Source organism: Sapajus apella, unplaced genomic scaffold (genome assembly GCF_009761245.1).
Source record: "Sapajus apella isolate SASKATOON/1434 unplaced genomic scaffold, GSC_monkey_1.0 scaffold2, whole genome shotgun sequence".
Taxonomy (NCBI): domain Eukaryota; kingdom Metazoa; phylum Chordata; class Mammalia; order Primates; family Cebidae; genus Sapajus; species Sapajus apella.
In genome coordinates this window covers 12586944-12600027 of record NW_022436942.1, presented here as the reverse complement: position 1 = coordinate 12600027, position 13084 = coordinate 12586944, and the positions used below count along the sequence as shown (strand labels likewise).

At 40.7% G+C, this 13084-nt stretch overlaps 1 protein-coding gene across 1 annotated transcript in view; it reads right to left on the bottom strand.

Moving 5' to 3' along the window:
- CUNH12orf56 (chromosome unknown C12orf56 homolog) overlaps nt 1–13084 on the bottom strand; it is a 107811-nt gene that overhangs the window by 21727 nt on the left and 73000 nt on the right. Inside the window, exons 7-8 of the mRNA XM_032286808.1 lie at nt 4443–4549; nt 3136–3225 (exon numbers count right to left, since the gene is read on the bottom strand). Of these exons, the coding sequence (XP_032142699.1) occupies nt 3136–3225; nt 4443–4549 (197 nt within the window). The remainder of the gene's footprint in view (nt 1–3135; nt 3226–4442; nt 4550–13084) is intronic.

Below are 13084 nucleotides of genomic sequence, written 5' to 3'. Positions count from 1 at the left end.
ACTGAGTAGATGCAGCACAGATTGTATGGTGTGATAAGCCAAAACTATTTTTCTATATGACCCTTTACAGAAATGTTTGCCCACTCCTCCTACAAAACATAGTATGCTGGCTCAGCACAGTGGTTCATGCCTGTAATCCTAGAACTTTTGGGCCAGGAGCCCAGGAGTTTGAGACCAGCCTGGGCAACATGGCAAAATCCCATCTCTATGAAAAATACAAAAAAAAATTAGCAGGGCATGGTGGCGCATACCTGTGGTCCCAGCTACTGGGGAGGCTATGGTAGGAGGATCTTCTGAGCCCCAGAGAGGTCAAGGCTGCAGTGAGCCAAGATCTTGCCACTGAACTCCAGCCTGAATGACAGAATGAGACTCTGTCTAAAAAACTATGTATAGTATGTCCACAGTCCCTGACACATAGCAAGCATGCTTAAGAAATATTAATTAATGAAATTAGGGCTGGGCATGGTGGTTCATGCCTGTAATCCCAGCTACTTAGGAGGCTGAAGCATGAAAATGGTGTGAACCCACAAGGCGGAGGTTGCAGTGAGCTGAGGATGCACACTCCACCCTGGACGACACAGTGAGACTTTGTCTCAAAAAAAAAAAACAACGAAATATTAATGAAATTAGCTGAGTGTGGTAGCACGTGCCTGTCGTCCTGGCTACTTGAGAGGCTGAGGTGGGAGGACTGCTTGAGCCCAGGAGATGGAGGCTGCAGTGATCTGTGATAGTGCCACTACACTCCAGCCTGGGCAACAGAGTAAGATTCTGTCTCTAATACATATGCATATATATGAATATTATCATTAATATTTATTTTTAAAGATCTTTAATAAACAGGCTGGAAAAATATTACCAAGAGTTCTTATTCTTTCCCCTGGTATGAGTGTTTTTGTCTGTTTTTCTTTTTTCCTTTTTTTTCTAAGAGACAGGAGACAGCATCTCACTATATCACCCAGTGTAGCACAGTAATAGCTCACTGCAGTCTCAAACTCCTGGCTCAACTGATCTTCCTGCCTCATCCTCCTGAGTAGCTGAGACCACAGGCATGTGCCACCATGCCCAACATTTTTTTCCAAGAGGTGGGGGTCTCACTTTGTTGTCCAGGCGGGTCTCAACCTCCTGGCTTCAACTGATCCTCCCACCCTGGCCTCCCAAAGTGCTGAGATTACATGTTTTGACTGTTTTAGAGTCTATGGCCCTCATCATTTGCTCCACCCTTTTTTTTTTAAGAGACAGAGTCTCACTGTGTTGCCCAGGCTACGTGCAGTAGTGTGATCATAGCTTACTGCTGCCTGGAACACCTAGGCTCAAGTGATCTCTCCCTTCAGCCTCCTGAGTATTGGGATTACAGGCGTGCATGCGCCTCTCTGGCTCATTCCTCCACCTTTTAATGCAGTGCATTTAGATAAACAATTGATGAAGGTGGAAAAAAGTTAAGATTTTAGCCACAACATTGCCCAAGAATATAATTTAGAGTTTATAAATACATATTTTTAAAAATCAAGTGGCTGAGTGTGGTGGCTTTCACCTGTAATTCCAACATTTTGGGAGGCCAAGGCAGGTGAATCTCCTGAGGTCAGGAGTTCAAGACCAGCCTGGTCAACATGGTGAAACCCCATCTCTACTAAACTAAATCCCATCTCCACTAAAAATACAAAATTAGGTGGGCATGGTGGTAGGCACCTGTAATCCCAGCTACTTGGGAGGCTGAGGCAGGAGAATCACTTGAACCCGAGAAGCAGAGTTTGCTTCTGAGATCGTGCCATTGCACCCTTGTCTCGGGTGACAAGAGCAAAACTGTCTCAAAAAATAAAAATAAAAAATCAAGCAGACTGTATGCAGAACTGCAGAATCACAGTTTCTGTGACAAAGTATGCTACTGTTCCCCACTATACATTCTTTCATTCTTCTTTTTAATAACAGATGTCCTCTTTACCATCCAAAACTAAGTTAGGCACATAGCTGCCCAACTACAGACACATTTCCAGCCTCTCTTGCAGCTAGGTGTGGCCATGTGCCTAAAGTTCTCACCCAGAGAATGTAAGCAGAAGTGTTACATGTCTTGTTTAAAAAGGAAGCTTGTTTGCCCTCTACTTCTCTTTTTTTTTTTCTTTTTTAACTGGAATGCCCTCTACTTGTCTTCCTGCTTCACATAGGGTATAATGAAGTCATCAAGGTCAGCCAGCTTCCACTACAAGGATAAAGACAACATGATAGAAGAAAACAGAGTAACAAAAGGGGGAAAAAAAACTCAGGTCCCTGGCTCACCTTGTGTATGGAGCCTGAATATCTACTCTGAACTGTTATGTGAGAAAGATTTCAATTACAATCTTCTTTGGGCCACATATATTAGAGTTTCTCTCTTTTTTTTTTTTTTTTTTTTTTGAGACAGGTTTTTGCTCTTGTTGCCCAGGCTAGAGTGCAATGGTGCAACCTCAGCTCACTGCAACCTACGCCTCTCAGGTTCAAGCTATTCTTGTGCCTGTGTCCCAAGTAACTGGGAACAAGGTGCACACCACCACTCCCAGCTAATTTTTGTATTTCAATAGAGACAGGGTTTTACCATGTTGGTCAGGCTGGTCACGAACTCTTGACCTCAGGTGATCCATCCACCTCAGTCTGCCAAATTGCTGGAATTACAGGCGTGAGCCACCATGCCCAGCCTAGAGTATCTTTATTACAGCAGCATACCCTATGTATTAATAAACTCTCCAAAGTCACTTACTATAAATTCACACGATTGTATTGTAAATGAGGCTTCTATAACTCCTGCTTTTGCAATTTTTCTGTTGTGTAGATATAAGGATACTCTGGGAAATTCTAGTGGAGATCCCCTGGCTTTTAATGTGTGATGAGTCATTTGGTCTTTTTCAAGTTCACCAGACTAGGACAAAAGAAAAAATTATGCTAAGAAAATCCTTGTACCCTTAATAATCTAGAGAGACAGAGATAACTCAGCCTGTGCCAATTAATCTGTTCATCACAGAAGGAAGGAGAGAAACAAAAAGAGTGAAATACACTTGGAAGGGGGTGAACAGAGAAGTTGGAGAATTATGTGCTTTGGAAGGTGCTCAACAAGAATAGTTAATAGGTTTCAACTACAAAGTCCCAATGCCTTCTAAAAGATCTTACTTCTTAGCTGCCAATGTGTTCAGGCGTGATAACTCAGTTTCTGTTTCTCTGAACATCAGTCCTAGGGTCTGTATAATTTCAATGCATGCCCTAGAAAATAAAATGATAAAAGGCAAGGAAATGACATGATTTCATCAGAAGCTCAGAATTCCACAAAAGTAGTAATCTTTGCTAAAACTGCTGCCAGATATTCATATAGAAAAAAGTACAGGAAATAAATTCTGTACATCAAATTGCTAACTTTGGCTAAGTGCCTACTCTGACTGCTACACAGTAAACACTCAAAAACATTTGCTGGTGGGGCACAGTGGCTCACACATTACTCATACTGTAACCCCAGCACTTTGGGAGGCCCAGATGGGCAAATGGCCTGAGCCCAAGAGTTTGAGACCAGCCTGGGCAACATGGCGAAACCCCATCTTTACAAAAATTAGCTGAGTGTGGAACTCGGGAGGTTGAGGCTGCAGTGAGCCATGATCATACCACTGCACTCCAGGCCGGGTGACAGAGTGAGAACTTGTCAAAAAAAAAAAAAAAAAAAAAAGTTGAATGAATGAATAGCTGGATTTCAGTACTAAAGCATTTTTACATTCTTTTTTGTATGTATGTTTTTTCGAAAGTTTTTAGGATAATCACACACTTATAAAATTATTGTTTAACTTTTTAATATTTTCAGAGAGGTAATATTTGGCTCAAAATGTCAATGGTAAAAAAAAGAATACAGTGAAAGTTGTCTCTCCTCCAGATATCCATTTTTCTCACTTTCAGACAACAAATATTACTAGTTTCTTGTGCAGCCTTCCATTAAAATTAGAACAAAATGAAGGCTATTTTTTAAAATCCACAGAAAGAGGTCAGGCACGGTGGCTCATGCCTATAATCCCAGCACTTTGGGAGGCTGAGACAGGTGTATCACCTGAGGTCAGGAGTTTGAGACCAGCCTGGCCAATATGGTAAAACCCCGTTTCTACTAAAAATACAAAAATTAGCCGGGTGTGGTGGCATATGCCTGTAATCCCAGTTGCTTGGGAGGCTGAAGCATGAGAATTGCTTGAACTCACGAGGTGGAGGTTGCAGTGAGCCAAGATCATGCCACTGCCCTCCAGCCTGGGCAGCAGAGTGAGACTCCGTCTCAAGAAAAAAAATAAATAAATGAAAATAAACATAAAATAAAATCCATAGGAAGAAAAACTTGCAGTGCCATTAATCATTAATACAGTATATATTTTGTCCAGTGTCCTCCATTTATCTTTAACACCCTAGCAAAAAAAAAAAAAAAAATCGATGATTATCTAGTTAGTACTTACACCAGCTCGTCAACCCTTTGGCTTTGATTTTGAAGTCCATTCTTATCCCTAGACTCAGGCAGGTACTCATGAAGTTTGTTTACTAGGAAATAGAAAAGGTCACTGGTCTGTGAAATCAAGTGGAGGAAAAAAAGGCGGTCATTAAGGTATCTGTTGTTAAAATCCTCTATTCTCCTGTACTAAAAGTATAAAGAAATAGTTTGTTCTTTGATTAGAGAAGTGAATTACAATATCTCCCATTAATACTAGCATAACCCAAATTGGAAACATACTTCTAACTTACAACCAAAAGACCACTGTCCTGGTATCAGAGCAAGGGCTAGGGGGTGATGCCGGGAGGTGCCACTTAGACCTGGCTGATCATTAACCTTGAAGAGCATCCAGAAGTAGGTGTGTAATCTCAGGCAACTCATTCAGCCACCTTGAAAAATGGGGCTCCTATAATTTCTGCCTTTCCAGAGTAATTTGGCTTTTGTGAGGATATAATGAATAATGAATAAGCAAGCTCTTGTTTAAAATGTTTACTAACACAAAAACAAATGGACAGCACTAGGCTAGCTTATGGAAACCATGCAGAACAATAGTAATTCTTCTGATAATACAGTGGAAATGTAGATTGCCATTTCTGTCAAAATAAACACTGACTTAGAGTTGGGGAACCCATTTTTGTGTGTTCCTGTCCAGTCTCATGACAAATTAAGCATGAAAGTAAACACTGGCCCCTGAAATCAGGCAAGTCAGCATTGATGAGAAATGTAATTGCTTTTTTTTTTCTATTTCTCTATTGCTCGTTTTTTCCCCAGGATTTTGGTTTACTAGTGACAATTTAGGCTTTTTGTTTAGAAAGTGTATGTGTGCCCTTATTCAGGTGATATGGTATGAAAAGAGGCTGGGAATGTTGTGGAGAAAGGAAAAAGAGGAAGAGGAGCGGGATGAATACCAGAAACTCTCAGAAGTGCTTGGGCTTTGAAAGAAGGAAGGACTTGGCGGGGCGCGGTGGCTCATGCCTGTCATCCCAGCACTTTGGGAGGTTCAGGTGTGCAGATCCCTTGAGGTCAGGAGTTTGAGAGCAGCCTGGCCAACATGGCAAAACCCTGTCTTTACTAAATACACAAAAATTAGCTGGGTGTGATGGCACGTGCCTGTAATCCCTAATCCTAGCTGCTTGGGAGGCTGAGGCGGGAGAATCACTTGAACCTGGGAGGTGAAGGCTGCAGTGAGCTGAGACTGCGCCACCGCACTCCAGTCTGGGCAAGCGTGAGTAAGACTTAAAAAAAAAAAAAAAAAAAAAACAAAGGCTTACCCAGTACTTCATAAATGAGCATAGTGTGGTGGTTTCACAGACTCTAGAGTTATAGTCTTTGAACTCAAATCCCAGCTCAGCTCTGCCACTGGGTAGTTGTGTGACATTTGGCAAATTACTTATACTCTCTGTCACTCAGGTTTTTTTTTCTTTAAAATAGGGTTAATAATACCACCTCATGGGGTTGATATTACATTTAAATAAGATAGTATGTATCTGTAAAGCTTCAGCAGTGCTAAGCACTTAACAAGTGTTTAATAAGTATCATTTGGCTGGGCAAGGCCGGGCACAGTGGCTCACGCCTGTAATTCCAGCACTTTGGGAGGCCGAGGTGGGAGGATTGCTGGAGGTCAGGAGTTTGAGACCAGCCTGGTCAACATGGTGAAACCCCATCTCTACAAAAAAAAAAGAGAGAGAGAATAAATATCACTTGTTATTATGACCTCCCACCTGCTCACTGATTCATGAATTTTCACTTATAAAATATCATCCATCTACCTGCAATGACATGGAGGAATCTCAAAAATATGCCAAAAGAAGCCAAATGCAAAAGAGTACTCCAAATGCAAGAGTACTTAGTGCAGAATTCCATCTAAGTGCAATGCTAAGAAAGGCAAAACTCATCTACAGTGACAGAAAGCACATCAATAGTTGCACAAGGCCAGGAGTGTGAGAGAACTGGCAGCCAAAGGGCACAAGGTGACTTTCTGGAGTGACAGAAACATTTTCTATCTTGATTGAAGTAGTATTAATAGTTACATGAATATAGACATTTGTCAAGACTCTTCAAACTGTATCTTTAATTATGGATGCATTTTATTTTATGTAAATTATACTGCAATAATTTCTTTAAAGAAGAGAGATGAATGGTCAATAAGCACATGAAAGATGCTCAACATTGGCCGGGCGCGGTGGCTCAAGCCTGTAATCCCAGCACTTTGGGAGGCCGAGGCGGGTGGATCACGAGGTCAAGAGATCGAGACCATCCTGGTCAACACGGTGAAACCCCGTCTCTACTAAAAATACAAAAAATTAGCTGGGCATGGTGGTACGTGCCTGTAATCCCAGCTACTCAGGAGGCTGAGGCAGGAGAATTGCCTGAACCCGGGAGGCGGAGGTTGCGGTGAGCCGAGATCGCGCCATTGCACTCCAGCCTGGGTAACAAGAGCGAAACTCCGTCTCAAAAAAAAAAAAGAAAAAAAGAAAAAGAACATAGAAAACTCTTTCATCTACTCATTTATTCATTTAGTGAATGCATAATTATCAATTGCCAGCTATGTGGCAGGTATGCTAGATAATGAGATAACATCTTGAGCAAAACAGACAAATAGACATGTGTCTCTTCTCCTAAAATCTGGAATTTAGTCAACCTATGAAAAAGTGTTCACAGCCTATAATCTCCGGCCTATAGTCCCAGCACTTTGGGAGGCCAAGGAGGGGTGGGTCGCTTGAGCCATAGAGCTCAAGACCAGCCTGGGCAACATGTGAAATCCCTTCTCTATAAAAAATACAAAAATTAGCCCGGGATGGTGGTATGCACCTGTAGTCTCAGCTACTCAGAGTGTGGAGGTGGGGGGATCACTTGAGTCCAGGAGGTGCAGGTTGTAGTGACAGAGATGGCACCACTGCACTTCAGCCTAGATGACAGAGTAAAACCCCATCTCAAAAAAAAAGTTTTACCTTCAATAAAATTAAAAAATAAAGACCGCTTAAAAGAAAAAAGTATGCCTCAATAAAGTTGATTTTTAAAGGGAGGGAAAAAACTATATATATATATACACATATATATGTATATATATAGTTTTTTAATATCTATAATAAATATCTCTATATATTATAGTGTATCTATAATTTTTAATATCCATAATATGTATATTATATTATATATATTTATAATTTTACATCCTATTACAGGAAGCAAAAATTAAAGATACCTGTGATGGTTAATTTTAGATGTAAACTTGGCTAAATTAGGAGTACTAGAGAACTGGTAAAGCATTATTTCTGTGATATCTGTGAAGGTATTTCCAGAGGAGACTGACATGTGAGTTGGGAAATTGTGTAGTTCTGTCTCTCTGGAGAATCCTGATACAGATTTTAGTACCAAAAGTAGAATTGTTGCCATAAGGAATACCAAAAAATGTGGAAGTGGCTTTGGAATTGGTAAATGGATAGAGGCTCGAAGAACTTGGAGGAGCAGGCTAGGAAAAGCCTAGATTGCCATAACTGGAGCATTAAAGGTGATGCTGGTGAGGTCTCAAAGAAAGAGGACAGATGTAGGGAAAATCTGAAACTTCTTAGACATTTCTTAAGTGAAAGAGTGAAAGATTATTCTCCAGCTTTAATACAATATTATTTTCCCTGTTGGGTTTTGGACTTACTTGGCCCTTTCCTCTTATGTCTTCCTTTTGGAATGGGAATGTCCATTCTCTGCCCATCCCACCACTGTATTTTGGAAGTAGATAACTTGCTTGATTTACAGGCTGATAGCTGGAGAGGAATTTGCCTCAGGATGAATCCTGTCTTGAGTCTCACCCATACCTGATTTAGATGACAATTGGTACTTTGGACTTATGAGTTGATGCTGGAATGAGTTAAGACTTTTGATGCTATTGGTATGGAATAAATGTATTTTGTATGTAAAAAAGACATGAATTTTGGGGACCAAGATCAGAATGTTGTGGTTTGAATGTTTTAGAAACTAATCTCCCAAAGTTCATGTTTTAGAAACTAATCCCCAATGCAACCGTGTTAAGAGGTGGGACCTTTAAGAGGTTGATTAGGTCATGAGGCTTCTGCCCTCATAAATGGATTAATGTCATTATTGTGGGACTGGGTTTTTAATAAAAAGATGACTTTGGCCCCCTTCTACCCTTTTTTTTTTTTTTTTTTTTTTTTGCATGCTCTTTTACCCATCTGCCTTCTCATGGATGACACAAGAAGTCCCTCACAAGATGCCAGCACCTTGGTATTGGACTTCCCTGCCTCCAGAACTGTGAGAAATACATTCATTTGCTTTATAAATTACCAAGTTTGTGATATTCTGTTATAGCAATACAAAATGGACTAAGACAATGGCCCTAATCTCTCCACCCGGCATGGGTTTCTAAGAGGGCTTCACAGAATGTATGTTTTCCAAGAAATATAGCATAAGTTGAAAAACCACTGCTTTACCTTAATGCTATGATAACCTTTTAAGTAAAAAAATCTTAAAGCATGTTGACTTTAATTAGTCATATATGCTAATTTTGTGAAAGCGAATCTGAGGATAGATTTTGGTTGTGGACTAGACAGAAGAACATAAGGCTATTGGGTTTGATGGCATGGTTGGGGAATAGGACCAAGGGGGACTCCACTGAAGTGTAGAAAGACCCCAAACAGAGAGACTACCCATTGACTTTCTATTTCCTTCTCCATTCACTTTGGCCTTTCATTTTTGACCACTGAATTAGAAGATCTATTTTAGCCCAGGTAAGAACATTACATTAAATAATGGCTGCCGTGTTTTCAAGTCTGAAACAGATCAGGAAAGTTTTATTTTTAGACAGTGGATTAGGTTCATATTTCACAAGAAAACAGATTTGCAATTTAATGTGAATAGCTTACAGTACCTGGAATATGCATGCATTGTGTTTGGCTTTGGGAGAATACAAAGATAAGTAAGACATATACCTGTACTAAGAAGCTTATAGCATATTATGATAAATAAGAAAATATACCAATAACTGTAGTAAAAGGGAGGATATTTGTGCTAATTCTTGAGGATAGGAACTGTATCATAATCGTGCTATATTTCTAATACCTATCACCAAGCCTCACACAGATTAGGTATGAAACCTGTCTGTTAATTGTTAAAGAGAAAGTGCTTTGAAAGATGTCATAAAACTACCTTGTTCAACTTGGTAGCTACTGGCCGCAAGTGGCTATTTAAATTAATTTAAATTTAATAAAATTAACATATTACTTTTTTATTCACTGGCCACATTCAAGTACTTAATAGCCACATGTGGCTAGTGTCTGCTGTATTGAACCATGTAGATGAGTATAAAACATCAAAGAAAATTCTATGGCACAGAATTGACAGAGAAGATCAAAAGGAGGACGGTACCAAAGTTACCCATTTGGCATGACAGGAAAGGCAGAAAATAGCATTTGAGGTGAGCCTTGATGAATGGGTATGATTTTTAACAAGCGAAAATAAAAGAACAATATTCTAGAGAAAGCAAACAGCAGGGAGAAAGGAGAGCTAAGGAGAACAGGTGTCAAAGTTATCCGACATGGCTCGATCTTGTAGAGGACAGAAGTGGAGAGAAGAAAAAGTAGTGGGTTGGGTCTGTTAGTCCTAACCTTATTCTATTTCTCTCTTTTCTTTTTTTGCACCATAGTCAAGGCCACGGGTATCAGGCCTGTTTTAAAGCTGGAGATGCTTAAATGGCCTCCAGACTAACACTGGTGCTGATTCCATTAGGAGTACACATCAACATCCTTCTTCTTAATCTAAGCCTTAGGTCGTACTTCAGTTCTTCTACCTAGACATCTACTTTAAATCCAGTCCCCGGCTATGCCCAGTGTATCTGGGTGGACGTCCCCTTTGGGCATTGCTCTAAGTCCTTTCCCAGTTCTCTTCCAGCTACTGGCTTTACTTTTGACAGTCTTTATGTCCTCACATTCCATAAAAGCCCTGTCCCCACACCCTAAACAAGCAGATCTTCCTAGTGCTAAATGTTTGTGCAGACATCCGGGTGTAATTCACCCACATGCTAAAATATCCTGATATTTCATCTTGCTCACTCCTATGTAGAGATCGCTTTCACCCTTGGGAACTGTGCCTTTTCTGTGAGCATCTACATCTGGATTTGTTCTACCAGTGCCCACCCTATTCAGATGGCAGCCTGATATGGTTCGGTTCTGTGTCCCCACGCAAATCTCATCTTGAATTTTAATCCCCACTGTCGGGGAAGGGACCTGGTGGCAGGTGATTGGATCATGCATGCTGTTCTTGTGATAGTGAGGGAGTTCTCACAAGATCTAATGGTTTAAAAATGGCAGTTTCCCCTGCACGTTCTCTCTCTCCTGCTGTCAGGTAAGAAAGACATGCCTTGCTTCCCCTTCACCTTCTGCCATGATTGTAAGTTTCCTGAAGCCTCCCAGTTATGTGGAACTGTGAGTCTGTGGTAGGCCAGGTTTCTATAAGAGTTGAACAGACAGGCCTCCATAACAACCGTTCCAGCACTGATTGAGTGGTTATGTTAAATATTAAAAGCTGATAGAGTCAGTGCCCTTACACAAAGGCTGTAATGTAACAAAAGCCCACCAAGAGTTTTGACCAGGCCTTTCCTAGGCCTTGAAGCACAACAAGATAATGAAGGAATTCTTAACAGGATCTGTTTAGGATTAAACAGATTTTACTGGGGGTCTGAAGAAACTCCTCAGGTCTCTGCAGACAACTGGGGATCTGAAGGAACTCCCCAAACCTCCATGATTTAGCAGGAGACAAGATAAGAGTTATCATCCCAGGACCTGGACCCATTTAGATTAAGTAAATTTACTGAGGCCCCAGAGGAAGGTCTTCAGGACTCAGATCTTAGTTATAGATTTAGATTAAAGGAAGTTAATCATTTATATCTTTAGATGAAAGCACTTACACGTAGGCATGTAGCTTAGAAGATATTATAAGCTCTGGAAAACTTAGTAATTTTGAGTTGGCCTGGCAGTAATTTTCAGGCCTTCTCCCTGTTACTGGTTACAGAAATAAACTCCCTTTCCTCCCAGTTCATCTGCATCTGGTTATTGGGCCACAAGAATAAGCAGCCCGACCCTTGGTTTGGTCCAGGAACAAGTCAAGTAAACCTCCTTTCTTTATAAATTACCCAGTCTCGGCTAGTATCTTTATAGCAGTGTGAAAATGGACTAATACACAGCTCCTTCCTGATAACCACAGCCTGCTAAAATAAAGGCTACACCTGTCCAAATTTGAAATCTATGACACAGGCCCTTAGTGGAGACCCTTATATGCCAAAGCCAAAGTCTTACTTAATTTAGTAGGGAAAGTCACAAGAAACGTTGGAACAAGCAGTCCCACACAATCAGGGTTATAGATTAAATTGATACCGTGTGTAGAATGGACTGGAGAGTTTTATTTGCGTAGAAGATAATCCTAATTTATTTACCCTTTCCACATGCATTCCATTCCATCTTCATAATCAGCTTGGTTGGTCATATTTTCCACAATCTTCTGAAGTTCTAGAGTCAAAACTTGGACGGTGTATTCCTAACAGGATCTATCCAGTAACAACCATTTTATTTTATTTTATTTATTTATTTATTTTGAGACGGAGTTTCGCTCTTGTTACCCAGGCTGGAGTGCAATGGCGCAATCTCGGCTTACCGCAACCTCCGCCTCCTGGGTTCAGGCAATTCTCCTGTCTCAGCCTCCTGAGTAGCTGGGACTACAGGCATGCGCCACCATGCCCAGCTAATTTTTTGTAGTTTTAGTAGAGACAGGGTTTCACCATGTTGACCAGGATGGTCTTGATCTCTTGACCTCGTGATCCACCCGCCTCGGCCTCCCAAAGTGCTGGGATTACAGGCTTGAGCCACCGCACCTGGCGTAACAACCATTTTAGACTATGAAGCACTACAGTCATCCTTACCTGAGTCTCAATATTGTAGGAAATTTGGCACATTATTCTTTTTTTTGTTTGTTTTTCTCATTTTCTAATGCTCTTTATTTGATTAAAGAATTTGCCTTCTTTTTATACACTGGAATGCTATATTCCCTATGTATTTTACAGGGTTACAAAATGTCTCTAATTTTAAATATTACCCCAAAGTAATATCAGAAAAAAAAAAATTGAAATTAAACTTTACTTTAAAAAAATCATATGGACAAGCAACTTTCAAACAAAATTGGATTAGTAGGATTTCTTGCCTACTTAGCTACGTGACAGACTTCTTGTCCCAGGCCCCTTTCTCAGAAAAACCTCATGTGGAAACCAGGCTAAAGATAAGAATTCTTCCCTGTTGCAGTTAGGGGAAAGGGAAAGGCTAGAAACTTCTTTGGCAAGCAATTCCATACACAGCCATTTATGTATGAGTGCTCTGCTTCAAGTATAGTACACTCTTTGCAGGGAAGGCCAGATGTTGTTCAGAGTGGGAGTGGTACTTTTCAAACAGCTAAAAGTGCAGAAGTCATCTAGTCATGTGTCTCTTCCCACTGCCCTTGCCTGCAGCCTTGCAGTAACTTTTCACCTACCTATGGACTGCAATACTGGCTTTTAAGCCAAGGCTGAGCTGGCTGATGCTGTAGTCTCCATTGAAAAGGTAATAGATGAGATGG